Source organism: Sus scrofa, chromosome 7 (genome assembly GCF_054392235.1).
Source record: "Sus scrofa isolate SSC_HxYL_T2T_F1_AM1 chromosome 7, Sscrofa_HxYL_maternal_Yorkshire_Landrace_v2.0, whole genome shotgun sequence".
Taxonomy (NCBI): domain Eukaryota; kingdom Metazoa; phylum Chordata; class Mammalia; order Artiodactyla; family Suidae; genus Sus; species Sus scrofa.
In genome coordinates, this window is record NC_139389.1 from 92,245,450 (window position 1) to 92,272,727 (window position 27,278).

General features: G+C 43.5%; 1 protein-coding gene across 10 annotated transcripts in view; it reads right to left on the reverse strand.

The window, feature by feature from the left end:
* The window catches only part of RYR3 (ryanodine receptor 3), a 568,796-nt gene extending 550,405 nt beyond the window's left edge, over positions 1-18,391 (reverse strand). For all 10 annotated transcript variants that reach the window (XR_014810912.1, XR_014810914.1, XR_014810913.1 and 7 more), the window contains exon 1: positions 18,192-18,391. Coding sequence is in view for 6 of the 10 variants with exons in the window: in XM_084969350.1 (XP_084825476.1) it covers positions 18,192-18,242 (51 nt within the window). In the remaining 4 variants the exon portion in view is untranslated. The remainder of the gene's footprint in view (positions 1-18,191) is intronic.
* Positions 18,392-27,278: the final 8,887 nt, after the last annotated feature.

Below are 27,278 nucleotides of genomic sequence, written 5' to 3' on the forward strand. Positions count from 1 at the left end.
ATGGGAACCCAGCTCAGAACTACATACCAGCTCTTACCCATACAAAATAGAGGAAAAAATTTACCAGTCCACATGCTTGACATATCCTCCAGAAACCCTCTTTAAGTCAGGGGAAGGAAGTGGGCATGGGGAAGGGGAGAAGATGGGAGACGGACCCTAGGCTTGCAGACCAGATGGAGTGGACAAGTACTAAAGGTCCTTGAGTCAGGGGCAAGTGCTGTTGCCCTAACTTTGTGTTTTCTTTCATTGCAGCCCTGCTGGCCCATATTATATTCCAGGGCTAAACTTTATGTGTCTTTATGGACATTTCTAAGGAAAGACTGGGAATAGAGAGTTACAAAGGAGAAAAAAGATGACAGGTAAAGATAGAAAGCAAAACCACAATGTTAAAACAAAGTGAGCAAGGGAAGAAAGAAGAGAGAATACATAAGCACAAGAAGGAGGAAGAGAATGAAAGTTGTCTCCCAGGGTTAGGCATATGTGAATGAATGCTAGGTCTGGGTTCAATGTGAAACTGCACATGATTCAGTCATTTTCATGGCAATATGAGATCCATGAACCAAAGTTCAAGGCAACAAGTACACCTCGGTAACATCTGGAAAGGAAGGCTACAGATCAATCTTAACTGAAACATGGGAAATATGTGCACCTGTATTGCATATGTGTAATGTCCCCAAAACTACAAAGAAGCTCTTTTTTTTTTTTTTAATAGGGCGGCATCCAAGGCATATGGAGGTTCCCAGGCTAGGGGTTGAATCGGAGCTGTAGCCACCAGCCATAGCCACAGCTACAGCCCACATCAGATCCAAGCTGCGTCTGCGACCTACACCACAGGTCACAGCAATGCTGGATCCTTAACCCACTGAGTGAGGCCAGGGATTGAACCCACAACCTCATAGTTCCTAGTCGGATTCGTTTCCACTGCGCCATGATGGGAACTCCCAAAGAAGCTCTTGATGAAAGCAAAGAGGGTCACATCTGGGGCTTTCAGTATAATGGCCCCATGCATATGGGTGAGAGAGAAGGGGCTCAACTGAAAGTGTAGCACAGAACCTTAGACCTGAAGAAAGGAGTCTGAGGAGGGATAACTGGAGAGCAGGTGAAAGGAAAAACCTCTGATGGGTGGCTCTCTTATTTAAGCACATGTACCAAGGAGCAGTGGTAAGCTTGAAAGGGGACAGACAAACCCCTCTGCAGGCAGAGCTGGAATAACTCACACACAGGGGAATAAGTGATACTTCAAAGGTAGACATGAGGTAGAGTGTAGTTGGAACATGAGGTATCGGATTTCAAATAAACTTAAAGTTTCCTCCTGTTTTCTCCATGTTGTTGTTTTACTATGTTGTTCTAAACATGTTTACTCAGTGTATACCATAGGCTGTGCTCTCTTTGCCACTGGGGACACATTAGAAACAACAACAAAAATCTAAAATGCCTTAATCCTCCCCCTGCCCCCCCACATCCACATCCACACCTCTTACACTTTATAGGAAAAGAGTCAGTCCTATGAGAAGTTCACGCTGTCTGATTCAGAACAGAACCTGCAATTTCTGAAGATGGAGTCCCGTTTTCTAAGCAACTAGGTAAAAACACGCCAATTGGGTGTGCTGAATACCTAGTCTAAGCAAGGAGGTCTTGCAGAAACATTGAATAAGAAATCATTCAGAAATTACTGAGTTACTGTGCACATGAATTAGGGCACTTATAGGAACTGGAAGAAATCAAACTAACTAAAGAAGACCTTGCCCCCAGGGAGCTGTTTGGTCTTGTGGAGAAAAGGAGATTTATGTACCATGGGGCCAAGTTTGCACAATGGGATCAAATCGCAGATTATTTAGTTCAGATGGCAATAACTAGGAATTACTTTCCAGTCCTATTCCTCACTTAACTTTTAGCAAAATTTTAAGTGAACAATCTGAATGTGTTGATTTGAATTTTGATTTCCTCTTCTTCCTCTTTCCTCCCCCTATTAGATGCAATCAAATGGTAGGTCACCAGAGGTGAGAGCCAGGGTAATAAGGCCTGTAAAATCTATTCAGGAAAGGGCCACATCCCACTACTACTGTAGTTTTAGGTGACCCAGGTACCCCATGGCCTAGAGATGATCTCTCTCTGAAGGGCAGCCAGAATCCTCCCTCAATAAGGACTTTAGGAGTTCCCGCTGTGGTGCGGCAGAAATGAATCCGACTAGGAACTATGAGGTTGCAGGTTCAATCCCTGGTCTCACTCAGTGGGTTAAGGATCTGGCGTTGTCATGACCTGTGGTGTGGATCACAGACATGGCTCAGATCCCACATTGCTGGGGCTGTGGCTTAGGCCAGCGGCTACAGCTCCAATTGGACCCCTAGCCTGGAAACCTCCATATGCTGTAGGTCTGACCCTGAAAATACAAAAGACAACAAAAATTTTAAAAAAATAAAAAATAAAAAAATAAGGACTTTAATAGAGCTATAGCCCTTCAGTGCTAATCAGTTTCTATTTTCTAGATGTTCTTCGAGTGCTTGCTTCTTCTGTCACCTTAAACCCCTTGACCTAAGCCAAGGAGAATCATCTTTTAGAGCCACAGAGTATTTCTTATTCCATGAAAAAAAGTTTAGGTGCAATGGGAGACTCTTCTTTCACTTCCATTCCAGGTCCCTGTCAGTGGAGGTTCTCACTGGCTAATAGCCTCAGACCCCTCAAGTCCAGTCTTTACAGATGCTGTTGCTCCCATGATTTATATCTGTCCTTAAAGGGCCAACTAGATCTTCAAAGCGTCAAGCATACAGCTGTGAAATGAAGATACCAGTAGAAAGAGCACCCTCACGCAATCTCTATCTATAGCATCTACTTGACCAAAACCATGCAGTAGTGAATTAACATAAGCAAATCCTTTGAAATCTTCAGAATCGACTATTTACATTAGCTGCTTCTCCATTACCTAAAGAATTAAGGCCAGATCCCTTGATTTGCTCTCAAAATAGCTTTCTAGTTTTAGCCCCAATAGTCTTCCATATACCCCCTAAACTCTAGTCTTTGTAGTTCCCTGAATGTGCCACAAATTCTCACACCTCTGGATTTTACTTGATAATGATCCTTCTGTCTGAAATGCACTTCAAACTCCCTTTTCCATCTACAAACATATTATAGAATCTACCAAGTTCAAATACTCCCTCTCTTTTCAAATTTCCCTTAACTCCCTAGTCAAAATTAAATATTCCTTCTAGGGTGTATCATTTTTATTTTTATTTAACATACTATTTGTCCTAACCTATTGTTAGTTCTTTAGACATCTAAACTCTCCTACTAAACTTTAAGATGCTTGAGGGAGTTTCCGTCATGGCACAGTGGTTAACTAATCCGACTAAGAACCATGAGGTTGTGGGTTTGATCCCTGGCCTTGCTCAGCGGGTTAAGGATCCGATGTTGCCGTGAGCTGTGGTGCAGGTTGCAGATGCTGCTCTGATCCCGCATTGCTGTGGCTCTGGTGTAGGCCTGTGGCTACAGATCCAATTAGACCCCTAGCTGGGAACCTCCATATGTCACAGGAGCGGCCCAAGAAATGGCAAAAAGACAAAAAAAAAAAAAAAAAAGATGCTTGAGAATAGGATTATGTGTTCTGCTCACCTCTAAATCTTCTTCACTTCCTAGCACATGTATTTCACATAGTAAGTGCCCAACAAATGTTTGTTGGATGGATAAATGAAGGGATAGATAACATACAGTATCTCAGTTTCCTAACACAAAAATTAACCGATGATTGCCAAGGGTCTTCAGCTAGTTATAAATGTCTGAGGATTCTTTTAGAATGCTATTAGCTCTAATTTAGCTCATTAGGGGTGAAAACCACCTCAGTAGACCCATATAAAAAGGAAAGAATATAAGGAAACTTCAAGGGGAAATCTCAGAAGGTCCAGCAGAGTCTCTAGGTTCTAAAGAAGTGGGCTTGGAGGAAGCAGAGATAATATAAAAGTATAAATAAGCTGAGCAATATGAAAGTAGTCAAGTACATTTCAAAGCTAAACAAAAACCAAACCTGATTTATCAATAATTTGAACTATTAATAAAATGGCTTCCTCTCATCTGTAGATATGAATAGTGGCTAAGTTTTACCTCGAATCTGCATGTGCCAGTGGAGCATTGTGGTATCTGCTGTTGCTAAGAATTTCATGGGCATAAAGGGGGCCATGTAGAGTGATTGCTAGTTTCTGTCTGGTATAGATTAGAGACTTTTAAAGCACATAGAAATATTTTCCAAGATAGATGGACGTCAAAATAACCTTCAAGTATCCAAATAAGCATCAGTTTGCAAAGACACAGAAACACAAAAATTATAAGAATGTCAATAGTCATCAAACTGTTATCAATGACATATAGAGCAGATATATATTCCATTTATATGGAATTGTCCCATATCCATTTTCTACTTCCGTAAGGACCTAGAAACATCCCCTGTACATTTAGTCCTGAGAGTGAGGCAAACATATATATGACGTTAGAGCCAGCTTCATTTCTCAATTCTTACAAGCTGATCTCACATAAGTCACTGAGGTCAGAGACATTAGTCTCTGTATCCCCAAGCCTGGATGATTCCATGATACAACTGGGATTTTTATCTCCATGGTAACAGACATTTCACTTACCTCAGTGTCACCAACTAGGAGAGCACAGAGAAGGGAATTTAGGCAGTGAGACTACAGTGAGGTAGAGACATGGGCTGGAAGACCAGCATGTGAGAATTTATTTATTCATTTAACAACTATTTCTAGAGACCTACTATGTGTCAAGCATCATCCTTAGTACTGAGAATATAACAAATAAAAAAAGACAAAAGTCTGACCCTTGAGTAGCAGGAGAGATGCAATCAGGATAAGGACATAAAATATGTAGTGTGTTAGGCAGTGCTAAGTACAAAAGGTGAAGAAAAATTGGCAGGAGGAATGAAATAGTTAGCATAATTGAAACCACTGAGTTCTATCTAAGATACTAACATCTACAAAATAAGACTGGGGTAAAAATTATGAAGTTGAGGATACTTGGCCTCTTTGCTCCATTTCCTTACCCTTTAGATGACTTCTTTTTTCTGTTTTTAATGTACTCTCTCTTCCCTCTATTTGCCTAGGAGATCCAGGGTAACCTACTGTGGAATTGAACCTGTCAGTGCATTGGTGACCATTCCCTTGTTTTTTTCAACCCCCAAATGCCACATTACCATAAACCATATTCGATCAAGGTTTTATTTCTAGAGAATCTGATCATTAAAGAGGAGGTAAAACAACATCTAAATCCACTCCTCCATCCCCAGACAAGACATTTGCCTTGGAGATAATGCCTTAATATAAAGGATTATCTTGAATGTCAGGAATTCCATGCACCTCATCATATGGTGAAAGACAAGGGGCATATCTTCCCCAAGGACATATGATACCTAACCTATGGGCTAGAGAGAGGTTAACCCTCAGTCCCTTTTACTCTAAAATCCCAATAAACCTCCACTTAATTTTCATTTGATTTGGGGCTATTTGCCTTCTTATGCGTATTCTGGAGGCCTTACCCAGATGTGCACATGAATGACATGCACTTAGCATAGCCAGAGACCACAGCAAAGCCCAGGGATCAGCACATGTATTTGTCATCACTTACAAAGCAGCTGGGAGTCAGGCTTGGTTAAAAGCATGATTTGGGACTGCAACCTTCCCGCATACAGAAAACCCAGTAGGAACACGTGCACGCCCACAGGATTTCAGTTGGCGAAGGCTTCTGGGGAGCAGGTGGGAGAGCTATTTAGATTTTTTTCCCAATTAATTGAGTTGGAAATTGTAGTAAATAAACTGTTTTAAGTATATCTTTACCCTCTAAACAGTTCCCATGTCACTGAAGAGCAGCTGCTGCAGATCCCAGGTGGCTTGCAGAGCACAGGCTGAGCATCAGTGCTGGGGACCTGGCAAAGGGAATCCCCAGCCACTGGGAAGGAGGATCTACCATGAAAATATGTATTAGATCACATCATAGATTGTAGCAGAGAAGAGAAAATACACACAGCTGCTCATCACAGCTCTACAAACATGAGCATACTTAAGGATCTCAACAGCTACCTGAAAAATTATCAATAGTCCCATTTCAGAGATGAAGAAACTTCAGGGTCTTAGAGCTTGAAAATGATCAATCCAGAACTCACACTCAGGTCTGTTTGACCTTGAACTCTTCAATGTTCTCTTATCAGAGACTACACATGACAATGGTGTTACACTGATGACACTGATGATAATGGTGATGGTACCAGAGAAGTCTTCAACTGTAAGGTTAATGGTAGGAGAGAACTATGACACTCAATAAAAAAAAAGTTGGTCTGGCTGGGAAAAACTTACAGTAATTACAATCAGATATGTGACTCATGTCCAATTGTGCCTAATTATAAGTCACTACAATAATGTTTATGTACAAAAATAACTATGTTAGAATACCTTTGATCTAAAACATATTTGAATAGATAGTGAGTTCTTTACATATGTAACCAGACTTCACTGTAGCCCAGGTTCTAAGATGCAAGTGTGACATCTTGATAGCATTTTACACTTTATAAAGTATGCTTTCTGTGGACATCCTCAAGCATCAGACATTATCAGATGTTGGTGGGAAGGAAGTAACTAAGAATAACAAAACAGAGCCTTGCTCTGAAGAATCTCTTGGCCCAGTCATTTCACCCTGACACCTTTCTGTGAGTTAGTTAGGACAGCTGTCATTCTATAGATTAGGAAACTGGGGCTAGAACCGATGAACTAGCTCACCCATAGTTTAGTTTTCTATTTACAACTAAAAAAGAGAAATTTATTGCTAGTGAAACATCAGATTCAGTATCAAAGGAAAAAAAAGAAAACAACTCCTTGCTTTAAGGAAATCAAAAACTCACTTTTAATTATTTGGGGAAATCTCACTTTAATTTTTTTAAATGTAATTTCTGATTTACTTAGTCCAATTAAGCTTCAGTTTGGGGAACCAGCTTTATGAATGAAAATAAAGAGTCGATTAGGGGATTACAACCTAATCAAAAATAAGGATGCATCAGCCAGCCCACATGCCTAGAATTCCATTACACCTGTCACTCTTCAAGGATCAGAGAATTTTAACTAAGTAAACATCTACTCTCATCTGGAGAAGGGAGGATTCTTAATAAAAATTAAATAACCAACATGATCCAATTTAATTCCATAGAAGGCAGAGGGGGGAAATGGGAATAATGTTTAATAAAGAAGGGGGAGGTAAAAATCAGAAGCTTGGGCCACTGCCTGCAACAGGACCCCTTAGAGGAAGGAGCACTCAAGTACGAGCAAGAATCAAGCTTTACATTAAGTCCAGGCTTTGCCCCTGCAGGCATGAGAAGGCATCAGGTAAAGTGCATAGCCAGATCTTCATAGTGGGATGAAAATACAGCAAATTCCCTAAAAGGTATATTTCCATACTTAAAACATTGGTTGAAAGAAAAATCTCCACACACCAAGGACAATGAGTTGCTTGTATTTAGGATTCTGCAAACCATGTTACCCATCCGATCCAGGTAATCAAAAAATACCGGAGGCAGAGCCAAGCAGCATTTTCATCAAGAGGCTGTGCAAGCTAGACACTCTGAGAATTGACCTTTCAACCTGTGCACTTGGGCCCAATGTCCATTCCAAGCTCACATCCCTTCACGAGGCCTGGTCATCTTATAGTTAAGCAGAACGTTGGCTATCAAGACCAGGGAATAATCACAGGTTACTGTCCTTTTGTACTTTCCCACTATAAGATGAATGTGCAATGACATTTGGAATAGCTAGTGTGACTAATGTCAATGTATTACACTGTTTGTTGAGACAATATTAATAGCTAATATTTACTGAGGACTTACTATATGTTGGGCATTCTTCCAAGCACCTTGCATGGATTAACTCATTTAATCCTCACAATAACCCTTGGAGACATGTACCATTATTACTCTCATTGAACCCATGGGGAAACAATCACAGAAGTTAAGAAACCTCCCCAAGGTTACATATTTCAATAAGAAAAATTTTGTGCCACAGAAGTATGGAAACATTAAATTAATTGTTATAAATGCATCTAAAGTGCATGATATCCTTGTTACCTCTAAACAAGACTGAGGTCCCTCTTGACCTCTAGTTGTTGGAGGCATGGAACATTAAGATGTCCTATTCATCTACGTAAACCTGAGTATCCTGTCAGGGCCAGGCTGGTCAAAAAATGTTGAATGGATACCCTAGTTACTTTATATTTCATGATATCTATACCTATATGATCATTTTAAAGGATATTTTAAAGGTTAGCACAATCTGAATTCATTTTGATGATCAAGTCTATCATTTAGTAAGCCTACTAATCTGTCTGCCTGCCAATCTCTCACTCATACACAGATGATACATTGTCTTTTATGTTGACATTTTCATCCAAGGACCTTAATGTGTATTATGAGCTTGATCCTACTCATAAAAATATTCATGCATTCCAGGGAGCACATTCGCTCAGAATCGGACACTTCATCCACGGTTGCAAACTGGCAGGCAGCTCAGAATCCTGCTGCAGATGTGTTCTGCTTGGCTAGCAGTGTTTAAGGTTTTTTTTAATTTGAATGTGTAGATAAGGCCCACCTCTCTGCAAATAAAGGCTGATTCACACATTTAGTTACCTGTCTGGCCTCCAAAGTGTTTAAAAGTGAGCCTTCCGATCTATAGGTACCTAAGAATTTAGAGTAGACTGCTATTTAAGACCTCTGTGTTCCTGGAGTTTATAACTTGTGGCCAACACTTTAGGTTGACAGGAAACTCTTCCGGTGATGGAGCAACTAAACACCTTTTATTCCAAGCTGTTCCCTCCATATACACTTATCTGATTTTCCTGGAGGAGCCTCATAATCTCCTCACTCCCATTTTCAAGGCCTCCCTGAAATAGACTCATTATTGCCATATCTTCATAAGTGAATGAACAAAATCCCAGGGAAGGGCAGACAATCCTACAGGTATCTGGCGATGGAAATGCCACCAGATAAAACAAAAACACCTTTGCTCCAAGTTTATCCACTTGACTGGTATGTTCTCTGTTATGTTTTTCATCCTAAAAAAACTCTTGCAAAGAAATGAGATTATCCAATCTCTTGGGAAACATGATGGGGGATAGCATGAGAAAAAGAAATTGTACATATACACACATTCTTTTTTGAATGTATATATACATTCAAATATATATATGACTGGGTCACCATGCTGTACAACAGAAATTGACACATCACTGTAAATCAGCAATACTCTAATAAAAGCAACATTTTTAAAAAATGTACATATAAAATTGGAATTAGTGCAATTATAACAAAAAATATGAAGCTTCAAAGAAAAATCTGGCCACCTATTAAAGTCATGAAACCAGATTCTAACTCCTATTATAACCAAACAGAAAAGGAAATTGTTTTACAAATTAAAAAAAAAAGAAATGAGATTTTCTCAAGACATGGCTATGGCTTATTCTTGGACGACTCCTTTCTAACCAGTCTAGATGGAAGAGAGGCTGTCAGAGGGAGGCCGCGGCTGTAATTCAGAACAACCACGATGTGTCCTGGATGTTAGAGATGAAGGAACTTACAAGGGGCTCACACTCCTCCAGGACTGCCTACCCTATCTTGACGTGACCTCCTGGATTCAGCTTTTACTTCAATGTGAAGTTGCGGCCAACTGGATCCCCTTCTACTGCCCCAATGTTATTTACAGTCTGGATCTGGTCCACGGCATAGAGTACAGCAGGTCCAATCAATACTTCTTACACTGTGGACATTTATGTGCCACTGATGGAGAACTTTCCATTTCCTCCTGTAGTCCCACTGACTAGCTCTCTCTGCTCAGGCCCATTAGAGAACTCAACTGTGAAATTATCAGAGAGTAAATGCCAGGCCCTGTCACTGGTGTGTCTGAGAAGCACGTACCTTCCAGTAAGAGCCTTTCCTCTTTGCTCTGTTGGGAGATAGGCAGCTCTCCTTGGAACTCTCCTTTTTCTTTTGCTGCAGGAGTGGTTTTAAGTTGGTTTTAGGAACTCTGGAGCATTTGCTTGGGATAACAATGAGCAATTCATCATCAAATATGATAACCGATAATGGAGTTTTGCTGCTGGAACGCTTACTTCGGGAAGGCAGTGCCTTAGTGCTCACTTCAAAGTCAGGTCACCTCACCTCCTGCCCCCACCCTCCCACTGGCATGTGTTTTATTAAAAAGATTTTGTTGTTGTTGTTGTTTTTTAGGAATGCACCTGTGGCACATGTAAGTTTCCAGGCTAGGGGTCGAATCGGAGCTACAGCTTCGTGCCTATGCCACAGCTATGCAGGATTCTAGCCACGTCTGTGACCTACACCAAAGCAACGCCGGATCCTTAACCCACTGAGTGAGGCCAGGGATGGAAGCCTCATCCTCATGGATACTACTTGGGTTTGTTACTGCTGAGTCACAACAGGAACTCCTACAAAGATTTTTTATTATAGTCGATTTACAATGGTGTGTCAATTTCTGCTATACAGCAAAGTGACCCAGTTATATTTATATATATTTATATATATACATATATATGACCCAGTCATAAATATATATATTCTTTTTCTCATATCATCCCCCACCATGTTCTGTCCCAAGAGATTGGACACAGTGCCCTGTGCTATACAGTAGGACCTCATTGCACATCCATTCTAAATGTAATAGTTTGCATCTACTAACGCCGAATTCCCAACCCAACCCACTTCCCCCCACCCCCCTAACAACCACAAGTCTGTTCTCTGTGTCTCTGTGAGTCTATTGCTGTTTTGTACATAGGTTCATTTGGGCCATATTTTAGATTCCACATATAAGTGATATCATATGGTATATGTCACCTCATCTTATAAAAATCCGAGACTTTCTTTTTCTAACTGTTGTCTCTGATTCTGAGCGATGTATCTAAAACAAAGTATTTACTAGCACCAGTCTTGGCTGTAAATAGTGATCCTCCCAGTGCCTGAAATGAGGTTCACACTTTCCCCCACGTAGCTTAAGGACTTCTCTCCTCCGATCAAAGGTCCCAAGTAGATAAAGATGCCACCCCCCCTCCCCCGAACCCAGACTTCTGTGCCCTGATGCCTCTATTGCCTACTCAGCATTCCCTAAGAACTGGCACTATGCTCACCCAGGCTTGTTCCTCTCAGCAGTGTTCCCAAGTGTTCTGATATTCCCCCAATCCAATTCCTACTCCTTCAGGATCTGGCTCTGCACAGCTGTTAATGACGCTAATCACAAATGGTACCCACCAAGCTAATACTTATCCATTTCTGTATTTTGATAGAGGGAATTTCTTGAGTCAATGTTTTATCCCAAAGGGAGACCAAGGAGAAAGACAGCCTTCTGGGTCACACTGACACTGACACCAAGTCAGATTTTCATTCTTACACCTTCCTGAAAGCAGTGCTGCCTTGTTCATCACAGGAGTTGCTTCCTAAGGCATAAGACCACACATAAACTAAACTCAGTAGATAACTGTTGATGGCCTGTAACATTCTGCACAGGCAGCAGCAGCTCTGTCCCTAGAGCTCTCTCCTGCCTCCTTTGCACTCTGAAAAGTAAGCAGCAGTGAGCAGCTGTCACCCCAGAGGGGGTGGCTCCTGTTGAGTGAAATTTCTGAATCTCTTTGTGATCTGATTTTTGGATATGTTTGCGGTCCTTCTTTCTGAGCACTGAATCCAATGAAAATAAGACCTCTTCGAGTAGAGAAGCCTGTATGGGGCTGGGATACCTGAAATCAGCTAGGTGTTCACTGTCCAAGGAGGTAGAGAGTGAAAGAAACACTAAAAAAAGAAAAAAAAGAAAAAGAAACAAAGAAAAACAAGGCCTTGTGCCTCAGTGTCTCATACTTGGAGGCCATGTCCTGCCTCAAAGGACAGTAGCCCAGAGAAATCCTGTAGAGTCAGCAATGTGTCCTGAGCTAGAGGAGGGAAGAAGTGCATGTGAGGAGAGGAGGCACAGCTCTTTTTTTTTTTTTTTTTTTTTTTTTTTTTTGCATATTGCATCATCAGTCTTGAGGCTGATCTTATCTCTGTTTTCTAACAATCAGGAATCAGAAATGACATAAAGAGGAAAAAAAAATTCTTGGCAGCTCATAAGGCCCATCCCTGTAGCAAGATCGGGGCTAAGGTGCCAGCACTTCTCCTTTCCTCTCTCTGAGTTGAAGAGGGGCTATGATGGCAAAACTCACTGAAGCAAAGGAAGCTGCAGTGGCTGGAAATGTCTTTGTCCCCAGAATACCCCCACCGGCTTCCAAACAGGAAAGATGGTTGAGAGGACGCCAGCCCAAAGACAGAGGACCCAACGTGGCTCCCTAAGGAGAAGTGGTACCTGCAGCCTCAGTGCTGGCTGGGATCCCACCACCAAAGCACCTGCTTCATCCAGGTGCAGCCCAAAGGAACTTTTCAAAGGCTCTGACTCTCCAAACAGACATGACTGAAGCAGCAAAATCCCCGAGAGGAAAAGGAGGCCTGCCTTTATAGGAAAGCAGGTCCCACTCTGGGAGAAAGGAAGGGGGGTCTCACAAAAGAGATGGGAGGGAAGAAGCGGGAGGGGTAGCTTTGAAAGGAAGAAATACGGGATTCAATAAGCAAAGGTGGTCCAATGGGAAATAGCAGCTTTGGTAATTTTCTGAGAAGACCAAAAAAAATAACTGAATGTTCTGCTTCTGCCCAGTGGCTGGAATCCTGGGGGCCTACCTGGCCTTTTGAGGGTTTTTGCACCAACTGACTTGCCTTCTCAATCAAGTCTTTGAGTCAAATGGCTTGAGAGAAGCTTGGGTTTGCTTTAATCAAGTAATTTCCAAGATATGCAGGGTCTGGACCAACACTGGAGACCGTCTAACGACTCTGGGATGATTATCAGAGGAAGGGAAAGTGTGCTTTTTAACAAGATCTAGTCATGCGCAGGGTTGATTTCCTCATGCAGGAGAAACACAATGGTGATACTCAATGAAACACATCTTCTCTTCTTTGGGTACTGCTGGAATTAGTTGCCACTCATGACACTTCTGCGAAGCTATTAAAGCAGGTTCTACCTCTATAAGTGAATAAAACCTTCATTTTCTTAAGGGACTCATTCAAGGTCATAGTGAGCGAGGGCTAGACATAAGAATTCCTGTGTCTAAGTTAAATTCTTTTTTATTACATCATTTCACCTCTACTGGATAAATCTTGTACTAAGGGTAGCTTAAAGACAGGGCTAATAAAGAAGGGTTTAGGTGGATGTGGGATTGTAGGAAATGAGCTAAGTGCTGGTTTCTGCAGACACAGGACCTCCTGGGCCTGCACAAGAGCTTGGTAAGAATCATGCAGGAGGATGCAAGTCAATTAGAAAATGATGGAGCTGGTAGTTTCTAAACTAAACACTCTTTAAGTTGTAAGGTAAAGGAAGAGTCAAATTATGAAATAAAAAAAAAAATCCTTCCCAGAAAGCAGCAAATACAGATAATCACAAAAAAGCAACAGAGGCAAATAAACACATGTATTCATAAGAGCTACTTAAACACAAATCCTTCAAAAATAATTATCAGAGTATTTTGCTCTCCAGATAAATTCTTCCCACCCTTTCTTTGGCAACATTTTCCCCCTTCTCAGATCAACCCTAAGGAACCCAGGAAATATATTTGTTTTTCCTCTAAGTCAATATTGGAAAAGAAATAAGGAATTGCTGAAAGTGCATTTCACTGAAGTGCCCTCATCCTGCTCACAGTCGTATTAGCATCAGAAAAAACATGGAGACATCAGACACACCTTATACAACTGCAGACCTGTTCCTGGTCCCACTCTTCTCACTCTGGGCTACTTCTCTCACATTCCAAGTGTTTCCAAGTTCACAGTCATGACTGCCTCACTCCCCAGAGCTCCACAGCTCACAATCCCTCAGGACAGCCCTGGTTACGGCGCTCAGTGTCTCGGGGGTAGAAGCTACCACCCCAAGTGCCGAAATGTTTTTTCTGATGCAAGCTAATTTCTGTGAGGAGGTCCTGGCTTCCTCATACATCCACCCAGGGCATTTTCCTGGAAAGGAGGGGAGAGCAAGTGTCCAACTCCTCTGATCCAGCTCCTTAATAAGGTCAGCTCTCCAAAGGCAAAGGAAGAGACTGAGAAAGTGGAAAGTGATGTTGGGAGGCTTAGGGTGTGGGAATATTCTGAGTTTTGCCATTTTAACCATCAAATCTAATTCTGCAGTAGAGCCCAGCCCAGCTTTCCAACACCGTATGCCTGACCGATACGGGTCTGCCGTCAGGCATTCCTTCCATCATTGCTCACTGTCACTCAGAGCCCACGGGCTCGAAGGAAGAAGTCACTTGTGACCATCTCCTCCCCTCCCCCACGTGGCTTCCCTTGGGGGAGGAGGGGAAGCTACCAAAAGCACACTGGCATCCCGGCCTTATGGCTGTTACGTAAAGAGACTCAGCTGAGGAGAGAAGCAAGCAGGACTCCATAAACCACCAAGGGAAAGTTCACTGTCATCCCAACCTGGGACTATACGCTCTGGACCAATGTGACTCATGGTAGTGCTGCAGCTCAAAATCCAGGGATTTGTCCTAGTCACCCTGGAGGGAGGAACCCAAGACCATAGCAGCAGCCTCGATTCTCAGCCCAAGTGCCTCTTCTTGCCCCTTAAGAGCTACAGTTTTAGATGAAGGAGGACAACCTTCTATGAAGAGGAGGGCTAAATGAGGCATCTATGACCAATCTTAACCTGACACTAATGAAAACGAATGTCTGTCTCACTTTGAGTTCTGTTTCTGTGAACTTTGTGGTGGAGAGGTAGGTTTGGCAAGGAGCAGGACTGTGGCATTTGAAAAACAATAAGCTGAGGCTTGGAGGGTTTTCTTTCTCTCTTTGTTGAATGGATGCTGTAGTCCAAGGGGCGGAAAAATGTGGGGGAGAAACCATCTTTTCCCTGGCACTCTCAATGCATGATGCGGTGCCAGCCGCTCCACCGACTAGCTGAAGATAGAGTAACTGTCACTCTCCTAACCGTAACTTCTTGCTTTCAGATCGGTGGCTGGCAGCTTTATCTGCTTCTGAGCAGCTTTAGAGCCACGTCAGTGACACTGGCTACGTCAGCAAGAGCAATTGGAAAGGAAGATGATGCCACTGCCAGCAGCAGTGGGAGGGAAAATTGTAGCCTTAAAGAAGATTCTTGGGTCTATCCGGCTGGCTGACTTGCTCTCACTGACTTAGATGCCTGCCAATGATTTCAGGAGACTTAGAGAGACTAGGTCGTTTTACCCAGCCATTTTAAAGTTTGGGGTACGGGAGCATTTAGTTAACATGATGCACTTACACTTCCAAACCCCTTGTGTGGGACCTGCCTCCAACCGAGGAGAAAGAGGAGGCTTCACATGCATCAGAAGATGCAACCAAGGTGAACACCACCACCTCGCAAGTGTCTTCCAGTGATGACTGCAGTAATTCTGGCCCATTTCAGGTTATCCCTACTTCTAGCTGCTTTCATTTTCGTCACTATCATGATAAAGAGGACACAGCAAATGCCAACAATTTGACAAGGATCTTTGACACAAAGCTATCCTAAGGTGTATTTTTTAACAGGAAGTTTAAAAGCTGCTGCCCTGGCGTAGCAATCCTGTAAAGTTCATGATTGCAAAGATGGAATTCCATTCCACTGTCAATAATCAACCACCTTCTGCTCCGGAACAGCAATAGAGCCAAAAGGCATAACATATGATCAAAATGCTTTAAAAGATATTGTTTTGAGAAAAGAAACTCTAAGGGGGTGTTCAAAGTGAAATATGTTCTCAAACCCAGTTGTATTCAAAGGTGAAAAATTCCCAATGGTAGCACAGCCTTGTAATTTCTGACTCCCAGAAAGGCAGCAAGACAAAGCCAAACTTTTGTGCAGATCAAAAACTTACCCATCTGTTGGGTTTGAAGAAGTAATTTTGTGAATTCATGCTACAGAGGAAGAATGTCAGAATTCAGAAAGTGGCAGGCTTCATCGCAGTATATTCTTAAGACTATAATCTCTGGAATAATGCTCAATGCCAAGCTCAAGTAGGAATTTAATTTGTCAGAATGACAAGTATCAGCAACTTGCTGGGCAAACATGGCCAAATCACTTGATTTCCCTTGTCTCAGTTTCTTCACCTATTCTCTCCCCAATAAGCAAAAGATGACCATGTTAAGCTACTTCACAGGGTTACTGAAGAACATACCTTAAAAAATCCTTAAGGTGATTATTAGAAGAAAAAGAATCAATGCCATATTTGGAGTCATTCACCCCTATGGTCACTTCCAGCTCTCTCTGAAAGCCATAACTGATATGCAGTAGCTCTGCAACAGAGATTCTTAACCTGGGTCCTTGAACCACATAGGGCATTATGGATGGGCTCTAAAATGAGCACACCCGCTGTGATCTAGGAGCAGGGTGCCCATGACACAGTTCAAGAAGCACCGCTCTACAGTAAGCCTTAGTTACAGGTGTACCAAAACACAGCTACTCTGTTTGATAGAGAGGAAAACTCAGGAAAGACGGCTACGGAAGCCAAATACACAGGATGGGGATCTCAAGAAAGCCACTAGGAGTTCGCCTTGACCCTCTGGGCCAGCTATCCAACACTGAGCCTATCTGTCAGACTGGGATTTCTTCAATCAACTAATTTGTCAGAATGACAAATAATAAGCAGAAAGGACTGACTGAGGAAGGCACAAGGCAGGAAGTACCGGAGCTGCCATCCATCCAATACCAAGAACACCTGTTGGAAGGAAAGCCCTAGGATTTCACAGGGCTTTGGCGAAAATGGGAAGATTTACAACAGGGCTGTCAAGAGTGGTAAGTGTGTCTTGTGTGCAGTGTGAGGCATGAGGATGGGGTCTGGGTCTGCAGATCAGAGATGAATTTCTGTAGTATCAGAAGGTGTCCCAGGAGGGGAGTGAGTCCTAAATGAGACCCAAGTTCTAATCCCCAAACAGGCACCATGTTTAGAAGAGAAACTAAAGGGAACTGTAATGGAAGCACTTCAAGAAGGGGAAGAAATGGTGCAAAAGATGGACAGAGACCAAGTTTGAAGGTGCCACTTAAAGAGAAGGAAAGACAGAGAAAGAATTCTAATTCCTGAGGGCTAGGCAATGCATATAGAATGATCTAACACTTATAGAGCAATTTACAGTTTACAAAACATTATGACAGTCACTATGTCATTTAATCCTTATCACTCTAAAACATAGTGGTATTTCTTCATTTTACCCAGGAGGAAACTGAGGCTAGGAAGGGTGGATAATGCGACTTGCTCAAGGTCACCTGCCAGAAATCAGACCTGAGAGGCACCCCAATTCCCCCCACCCTCTCACCCACCTTAAAAACCTTTTCATTAACTGCTAAGGGGCAGGGTTGATGTGGCTACCATCACCTCCCACCCCTGCCACTTCCCTAAAATCTGGGGCGGAGCAGCGCCCTCCGGTGCCAGGGAGGGGACCTGAGTGACGCGGAGCTTGAGACCGGGGTTTCCCTGTCCTGCGGGGCTCCGGAAAGCGGGCAGCAGAAGCCACCGCTCTCACACTCGGGGCAATCAAGTAACGCTCCAGAAGCAGCTGCTGGCTTGGGGCTTAATGTGCGAGAGGGACAGAGGTGGGAGAATTTCCTACCAAGCAATCCCAGATCTGAGACCCAATGCCTGCTCCCGCTTCATGGTTTCCCAAGCTCGCCCCTGCTCCGCTGGCTCCTTCTGGCGGTTCCCCAATGCATGGTGAAGGAAATAGGGGGCTGGGGTGGAGTGTTGGGGCAAAAGAGCCGGCCAACTCTGGGGCGAGATCTTCCACTTCTGATCCTTTGGGTCAGAAGAACCACGAGCAAACCCTGGATGGAAGTTTGGGCATCAGAGGTTTCAGATCAAGTAGCAAGTTGCCCGGAGAGCGGTGGAGGTGGAGGTCGGGGTCTAGCGTGGAGGTGGCGTAAGTGGGGGAAAGAACAGGCGAAAGAAGGTGCCCCTTCCCACGCAGACCCCTCGCGGCCCAGCGGGTGGGTGACCCGTCCGTCTCTGCAGCACGCGGGTGCGGAGAATTCGCGGGGCACCGGGCATCAGGCACCGCGCATCGAGCACCGCGGCGCAGCGCAGCCCCTCCTTGCCCGGCTCCGCGCTCCTCCCCACCTGCCCGCCGCCTCTCCCCCGCCGCGGAGACTCACAGTCCGCAGGAACTGGATCTCGTCCTCGCCTCCTTCTCCCCCTTCGGTCATGGCTCCCGAGGCGTCGGCGGTGCCCCAGCCTCCGGCGCCTCTGCTTCCCCCGGCAGCCGCTCGGCGTGCGCCCGCTGCTGCTGCGCTCTTTCTCCTCCTCCTTCTTCCCCTCCTCTTCCTCCTCCTCCTCCGACTCCTGGCTCAGCCTCAGCTGCGCCGAGCTAATCCCCGACCATATAGGGAGCTGGGCTAACACTCCACTGCACTGCAGAGCGCCAACGCCAACCAAGCAGCCCGCCTACCCTCTCGCCTCTCGCCCCAGCCAAGTGCGCGGCGGCAGCGGGACCGGCGGAGAGCGCAGCGCCTGGGCGCACGGAACGGGCGGGGGCGGCGCGGGCACCCGGGCGGGGGCCGTGGGGCCTCCCCCGCACCGCGCCGCACCGCGCTGTCAGCTCAGCGGAGACGCGCGCCCCGCGGCGACGAGAGGGTGCCCCTACCCTGCTCCGATTCGCAAACAAAGGCCAGTTGCTTAGCTCTAGCGTGCCCAGACAGGGCACCAACCCTCTTGCTTTGCCCACTTTGCGTGCGTGCGTGTGTGTGTGTGGACTCCAGTGCTTTGTTCTAACCCGAGTACATCGTTCAGACCCCCAGCCGCAAGAAGGCTGAGAGAGGTGTGCAGGTCATCTTCTGCCTGGCAGAAGGAAAAAAAAAGGTTCGGTGAGAAGGCTGTCTGGCCATTCACAGATGGAGTCTGTCCATTCATAATAAAGTTTGCAACTCCCCGGATAGCCCTTTCAGCACCTTAAGAGCGCCCCTTCTCCTCTTCAAAGCCCAGTCAGTACGTTTTACAAAACCCCTCCATTGTCCATTGCTGCCAGGCAGAGTAACGTCCCTGCACCCCAGGAAGCTTCTAGGGATTCCCCATTCCATCCACGAATCACAGGTCAGGTGGCAGCAGAACCCTTTCTCTCTGGCTACCCCTCACCTCCTAAACTTAATCTGCATTTTGGGGTGACAGCCCTGTGAACTCTAGAAGAGGCAGAGAAGAGTACAGACAGTGGGACCACTTCCAGTCCTTGGACTGCTCACATCTTGCCCAGCCTTAGGTCACTTTCTGGATCTGGGAGACTGTCGGATTAGTCCTCGCTAAAGCTGAGGGTACAGAATGCCCCCTTCTGTCTGCTGGCCAAGAAGTTCCAGGGCAAGAGAAGCTTTCAGGAGAAGGGGCACTAGGAAGAGATGTACACCTTCGCTGGAGAGGAACCCAGAAGCTGTATGGTGACAGAGGAAACTGGCAAGCCCAACCAATTTCACAGTTTCTTTGTAGATGACCTCTCTTTTGGCTCTACCTTTAGACCCTTTCACCAGCTCCAGTCCCACATTTTCAAGTGGACATCAGAGATGCTAAGAAAAATGTGATTTTTTTCCTTGTATTTTACCTAAACTTGTGTTTCTTTCAGAGGCTGCACCCTGGCCATAGTGCCTCTTCTGAAGCCTGCCTAGAATAAAAAACAAACAAACAAACCAAAAAAAACATCTGAGCACTGTAGTCCTTCACATGTTGGAGGGGACTTGTCATGCTCACCTCTCTGACCCACCATCTACTTTTCCCTTCTCCTGGCTAAATATTCCTCTTCCTCTCAACATCCCCTGTAGCACAATTTTCAGTCTCCATCATTCCTGACGGTCCTATTATAAAGCATTTCATTTTGTCTTCTTCCTCCTAAATCATAGCGCTCTCCTCCCTTGTTTCAGACAGTCTGTACATGCAGCCTAGTATTGAATTGGCTTTGGAGTAGCACCAATGACACTTTCTGTCTGCATTTAACTAGAATTTCTATGGGTTTTTTTTCTTTTTTTCTCTTTCTAGCATGAGCCGCTAAAGTCAAGATTTCCCCACTTTGGTCATGCCCAAGTACTTAAGTACCAGCTTTAAAAAATATTTCTATCATAATTCATTTAACTTATTTCTGTCTGCATATGATCCTTTAAGATACGTTCGAATCTAGATGCCATCCAAAGTGCTAATTATCACTAAACTATGGTATGGCATACCTTTGCCATAACCCTAGACACCTTCTTGGGTTAAGTTTCATACTTTTGTCTATGATTACTTAATAGGTAAAGAACCTACCCTAATATATTATTTTGCAGCCCCAATACAGCCCATGAAGTCCTTCTTGTTCATGGGGAGACCACAAATTCCTTTTTCAGACACTTCACTGAAATCAAGGTACATGAGGTGGGACACCACCTGCTCTATTGGTCAAATAACCCACTGCAAAAGGAAGTGGGACAGGAGTGCTGGAACACTGTGAGTGCATCTGTTTGGATTTGGGTAGACTTTGCATTCCTTTAGTGTGTGCACAAGTAAGCTGTTTAATAACCTAGTCTAGGATCTGTTCTGTGGCTCAGCCTATAGTTGCAGCCTATAGTTTAGGGAAAAGTAGAATATTTACCCCATATGTGAAATCCTCTTCCACTCGCTAAGATTTCCCCCAAATTCGTTAATAATGACACCATAGACAGGCGATCACATTCACATTATCTCACCACTGTAGGATTTAATTTATCCAGATCTGCAAATATAACATTGAACATGATAGCCAAAGTCCTTATCCTCAGGGATAGTTGAAAGAAAAAGAGTAGAAAGAAAGGAAATTAGGATGGATAGAAAGAGAGATTGACAGACAGATAGACGAATTTCAGATATTGGGCTTTGGTCTAGGTTTTGTTAGTCCACCCATGAAGTCTGGAAGGGCACACTAAAGCTAAGTTACTTGTCTAAATCTATACATCTGGTAAGTGGTAGAGCCATTATTCCCCCTTGGCTTGTTTGACTCCAAGCCTAATACTTTTTGGTACTTTTTACACTGTGTCACCTTGTTTTATGACAGCAAAATGGAAACCCTGAGATTGATACACTCCCCTCCCGACCACACTACACCTCCCTTATATGTAGACGGTTTTGTTTGTTTTTTTTTTAATGTATTTTTGGGAGAAGGTGAGAGCCCCATCTTACTCCTCTGCCATCTTTATCCCATGTTTCCACTCCCTATATATGAAGTTTGCTTTCCCACACCCTGTATTTTAAGCTGAGTCTCTTCCAAAACCACTTACTTTTTTAGAGAGCTAGAGGACTGGGACCTCAGGTCTTAGAGGATATAGCAGCTGCTATAGTCTCTTCGGAAAAAGCCAAGCCTCCCAGGTTTTAAACTCCTAAAAGCTATCTGCCACTATTAAACTTCACTGAGGTACCCTTAGAGCAATAAAGTACATTTGGGATGCTCTAGTTGTTCAAAGCCAGCCCTGGAAACCAGCAGCATTTGAATGTGGGGCGCTGTGCAGCCAGTATCACCAGCAGCTGGAAAGCACATAGTCACAGCCCCAGGCCTGTGGACCAAACTAGAAATTTTTAATTTTTATCGTCTTAGCACTTCTGTACATTTTATGTATTTTGTCAAGGCCTGGAAAAATGTGAAGGCTTATTATTGAAAGAAAATTCATGTATTTATTTTTCCCTTTGGCAAATTCTCAAATGAAGCATTGGTCCTAAGGACTTTTCTCATATAACAGGGCCTCTTACACGTGTTTTACCAGAAAGATTGATATAGCTTTAAAATATTAATGAAACATGGCTCTAGTCATATAATTCAGGATCTCATTTGCTATGCTTTATTACTCATGGTGGTCAATTGCTCAAGTGGCGTTAATGAGGCCAGAGTTGTGGATTCAATTCCAGGAGGGCTAGTTAGTCTCACCCTATTTGCTGGTCAAAGACCTTGGCCCCTTTACTCTGGCTAAGGGCCTCATAAATCTTTGCTGATTTAGCTATGGGGAAGGCGGTCCCAAGCCTGGTGACTAAGACCTACCATGCTTGAAGACACAGACACTAAGAAGCCACACTTGATAAAGATAGCCTTCACCCATATTATTGGAGATATATTAAACTCCACACAACATTGAGTCTGTCTTCAATATCCATTCCAGCCTTACCTCCCAACTATAGGAGTCATCCCCCTCCTAAAAATACATTCCTCCAGGTAATCACGCTCAAGACTTTGGCCTGCATTGACTCACATTCCACCAGGGGAAAGTATAAAAGGCAATGACAGAATAACTGTAGAGGTGAGGGGGACTGACCTCTCCGGCTGCCGTCTTTTTTGATCCATCGCCATGTACATAATTATCTATGTATTGTCTGAAGGCTTCTTTATTTTTCCATTAGCAAAGAGACACACAGAGAAAGAAAACACCTTTCTGTGCTTTTTCTTCAAGGGTTTAAATTGTGAAGCTCTTTTCTGGTGGTAGAGCAAGAAGGTGTCACTAATTAAACCCAAGAACAGAGATAATTCCTAAAAAGGACACCTGCTTTTGATTTGGCGCTGATAGGGATGATGGCATACTCACAGAAGTCTTTTTTATATAAAGTAATGATTATCAAGATTATCATCTTGATTATCAATGACTATCCAAGATCTTTGCAATAAACAACCAAGTGAATGAATTTACTTAATCCAAAGAATTGGAAGCCATACCCCAAACCCTTGACTTGAATTCCTTTCTTCATTAGCAAGGGAACAGGGGCAGGAAAAATTTTGGCTTTTTTTCTGATGATATCTGTTTTCTCTCTCTTATAAAATCCACAGACATCACAACTGCTTATCGCAGGCAAGGATTCACAGTTAAGGATACCTCCTGCAGTTGAACCAGTTGAATACATGGGAATGTCTTTATTTAATTTTTTCTTCTGACAGGATTGGAAGATTGTATAATAAGGTCAGAGTTAATGTGATGAAAGGCAGCTGAAACTAAACCACTCAAAGAGGGGACTCTGTACGGGGAGGGATGGAGGGATTCCTTGACTGACTCTCAGCAGAGATGGAAGCAAGCTGGGCACACCTGCAGAAGCCTGAAAGGCAGATCTTCGTACCATCCTTTGAGCTGATTCATCTTCAGGGCATCTCCAACTGGAACAGTTTGTTAAAGCAATGGATTGAGCTGCAGAAGTATCATTGCTTATTTGCATTTGCCTGCAGGTCAACCTCTGTTTAACCTCAATAGTTAGCATAGAGCACAAAGTTTACCTTAGGCAGAGGAGGCTTTGAGTCCTGGGTAAGCCTACAATGTAACGGTTATATGACCCAGAGCAAGTAATTTAAACTCTTGGAACTTCTTTCATATTCTGGAAAATGGGAATGAGAATACCTACTTCTCAAGGTTGTTTGAAGGAGTCAGTGACTTAGTGATTAGAAAATGCTTATCAAAGTGACCCGTAAAAGTGCTCAGTAGAAAACACCCATCCCCTTCCTCTCCTTTGTATGGGTTTCCAATGCTTGCCCTTCAGGCCTATTTGTGTGCCCTCCTCTCTTTACTCACAGCAAAAGACAAAATGCCTCTGATTTTGGAAAACAATTTCCTACCCCAAATGAGCAAAATATTCTGGGCAGATCTTTAGTGTTGTGAGTTCGTGGTGAACACCAATACTTTCTCAGTGTTTTGTTTCCTATGGAGTTTTGTTCTGAGCTGTACAACGTCCACATCTTTAATGAGAAATGTATTCTGTTGCTAAGGCATGTTGAAATTCATGGCTTCCTTGGGTAAGTGGTATCACCAGAGCCCACCTCCCTCAGGTTTTGCCCAGGGCTTGATGAGATTGAGATCTAGTGGCTTATGAAACCACACTTAATCAGATAAGTCTCAGTTACACTTAACTCAAGGCCTTTGATTTCTAATTTCTGCATTTTAATTCTTCTTGCCTGCAGTTCAGTGGCACAGATTTATTGAAGCTGCTGCCAGCGACAATTTGCTCTGACCTGCTACAGTTTTCAGAGTTCCTGCCGAAATAGGCAGGTACACAGTGGGAAGGAGACGAATGGAGTTTTGTGTCATTTATTTTAGGTGCCAGGGTAAGACCCACATTTCAGTAGGTAGAAATGGAGGTAAATAACTTTTATTCTGGTTCTAAGGTATTGTTTCCGTGGCAAGCTGCTGGGTTAATTTGTCTCTCCAGGCTGTGCTAACTGGATCTCATTACTAGTATCTTTGAACTGGTGAAATTTCCTATAAAAAGATTCAAAGAATTTATCAAAGCAAGGCTTCTTTCTCTCCACTCTACAAGGATGCACAATTTTCTGTTGACATTCAGAGCTCTGGTGTCCCAGGATGTGAGCTCTGTTTTTGAAATTTCTTTTCAATATGTCACTGCTGCTGACAAGTCTGGCAGATTGCTTCCAGACTCTGATAAGAAATTGAGACCGACCAGCAAGGCTGCTGGGTGCCTCCTGTTGCTCTCATCTGAGACCCAAAGTCAGAGATTTTAAACTCTACCCACCACATGCAACCTAGAATTGAAGAAGAAATAAGCATTCTAGCCCAGTGGGTCCACAGCTCAGTAAAAATCTAGAGAAAAATTTCAACAGGATCATGAAGTTGCCAGCTTTTTATGTTGCTATGTAAGCACATTAAAACTCCAACTGCTAATGCCTAAACCATTGTCTTATAAAAGAACATTTTAGCATAACAGAAGAAATGACAAATCTTAGAATTAAAAATAAATAATTTTGACTTTATAAACAATTCAATCCATAATCCCCACCCCCACCCCTTTCCTTTGCTGCAAAGCAGATGCAAACATCATCACAGACCAGTGCTAGTCTGGGAATCTCTATGATAAAGTCAATCTCCTCATTCTAAACTGAGAAAATTAGGGCTCTCTGAAGTGAACTAAATTGCTGAAAGCTGGGACTAGGCCCAGATCTCCTGGCTCCTTGTCCAGTATTTATTTTTTCCTGCTTTCTTCGTAATGGAATTCAGGATAATATCCCAAAGGTACAGCCAGATCCTGGAGTATCTTCTTAATCATCAAATACAATTATTTTGTCGTCTATTAAGTTATGATGTTAAGTGAATTGACCATGGTCTAATTTTTTAAAAATCAATGACACCTGTGTGGGAATTCTCTGGTGTCTAGCTAGACTACTTGTTCCCTAAAGAATGATTTACTAGTCTTTAAAACTAATAACAACCAACAAGCAAAATAAACCCAGAAAGTTAAGGTTGAGGTCAATCTTAAAGATGCCTCACTTAAACACCTATACATTAGAACACTGTGTTGAGGAGGTTTGGGGATTGGGTGGTTCTAGAATATCTTCACTAAAGCAAAGGATTGCTTTACTAAATTGCATGGCTGACATACACAGCACTCTTCACATTTTCCAGACCTTTCCTCTTTTTAGTTTCTGTCTCTTCTAGTTTCTGACCTCCAAGTTTAAGAGAAATGTCCCAAGCATGACATTTTAATTTTGCTCCTTATTATCCTCCTTGACCATTGCAGGATTTGGCCCTGTTGATTTGTTACTATTTCTTGGAAGTAACACCATTTCTTCTTCTTCTTTGGGGTCCATACTTGGGAGTACTCTTCTGGCTCTCCTACCTCTCCACCTCCTCTGGTCACTTCTCTTCCTCATCATAAATGGGCCCTCTCCATTATTCCATCCTTGAACCTGCTTTATCCTCTGCAAATCCAATGCTTACCCCTCTATGGTCTCAGCCACCAGAACTTCTAGGCTCAGATCCTTTTTTTTTTGCTTTTTTAGAGGTTCCCAGGCTAGGGGTCAAATCAGAGCTACGGCTGCTGGCCTACACCACAGTCACAGCAACATAGGATCCAAGCCCAGCCTGTGACCCACACCACACCTCATGGCAACACCGTATCCTCAACCCACTGAGTGAGGCCAGGGATTGAGCCTGAAACCCCATGGTCTCTAGTTGAATTTGTTTCTGCTGTACCACAACGTGACTAAAACAGAATTCCTCTCATAAGAGTCTTCCCCAAGAACTCTCCTTTTCCTTTCCATACCAGCTGACTTCTCTTTACTTCCAACATCTCCGTCTTTATTATTGGTACCACCATCCTTGGAGGAATGATTTCTAGAGTCAAAGCCTTATTCCTCCAGTGACACGGACAAGGGAACCAGCAGAAATAATGTGTCTCTCAATCCAAGATATCAGGATACACTACTCCCTGTTACACTGTCCCTGCTCTGATCTCGTGATAGAGATGGACATGTAAGAAACAAAATAAGGACTCCAATAGTCACCTTCAAATCACAGACCAAGGCCATCTATACTTAAAATATTTAAAAGCAATGCAAGATTCAAGAGTTAATGAGAAAGGCCAGAGTTCCCATTGTGGCACTGTAGATTAAGGACCCAATGTAGTCTCTCTGAGGATTTGGGTTCAATCAGGGTTCAATCCGTGGCCTCACTCAGTGGCTTAAGTATCCAGCGTTGCTGCAAGCTGCTGCACAGATCACAGATGCAGCTCAGATCCAGCATTGCTGTGGCTGGGGTATAGACTGCAGCCAGAGCTCTGATTCAACCCCTAGCCTGGGAACTTCCATATGCCACAGGTGTGGATGTAAAAAAACAAAAAAACAAAAAACAAACCAAAAATCTAATGAGAGAAAATACACTTCGCTGGGTAAAGGACTTCTGGAGGAAGCCGAGATTCTTCTCCCATGGCCAGGGAATCTACCAGATGAGCAAATTTCAGTTTTTTCGTTACTGAACCCTATGCTTTGAATCCCAGCATCGACATGAATTAGCTTTGTCAACTCGGATAAGATAACTGATGTTTCCTTGCCTTGATTTCCTTCTTTGCAAATGAAAACAAAATTTAAAAAACTATATAGGATGGTTGAGGAATTGAAATGCTCAGTATCTGTAAATCTTTTAGAAGAGTTGTTGGTAATGAACAGATGCTGAGTTAATGTCTGGTTTCACAGAAGCAGACCCTGAGACAAGAATCTGGGAGATGATCCTAGGAAATACCTTGAGGCGAGGAAGGGAAGAAAGCTAGTAAGGGCTAAGTTATTGAGGCAGTTTCCACTGTGAGAAAGCGGGGTCTAATCTCACTAGGGAGCCTTGGGAGGCAGTGAGGAACACCCACCTCAGAGTCACCCCCAGAAGGACAAGCAGCTGAGATATTTATACTATCTCCCATCAGTCAGTGTGGAAGTCTGGTCCCAGGGATGGGAATTCTCTGGCGCTTCCACCTGCTCTGGCTGCCAGAGGCTCTTAGGCAGTTGAAAA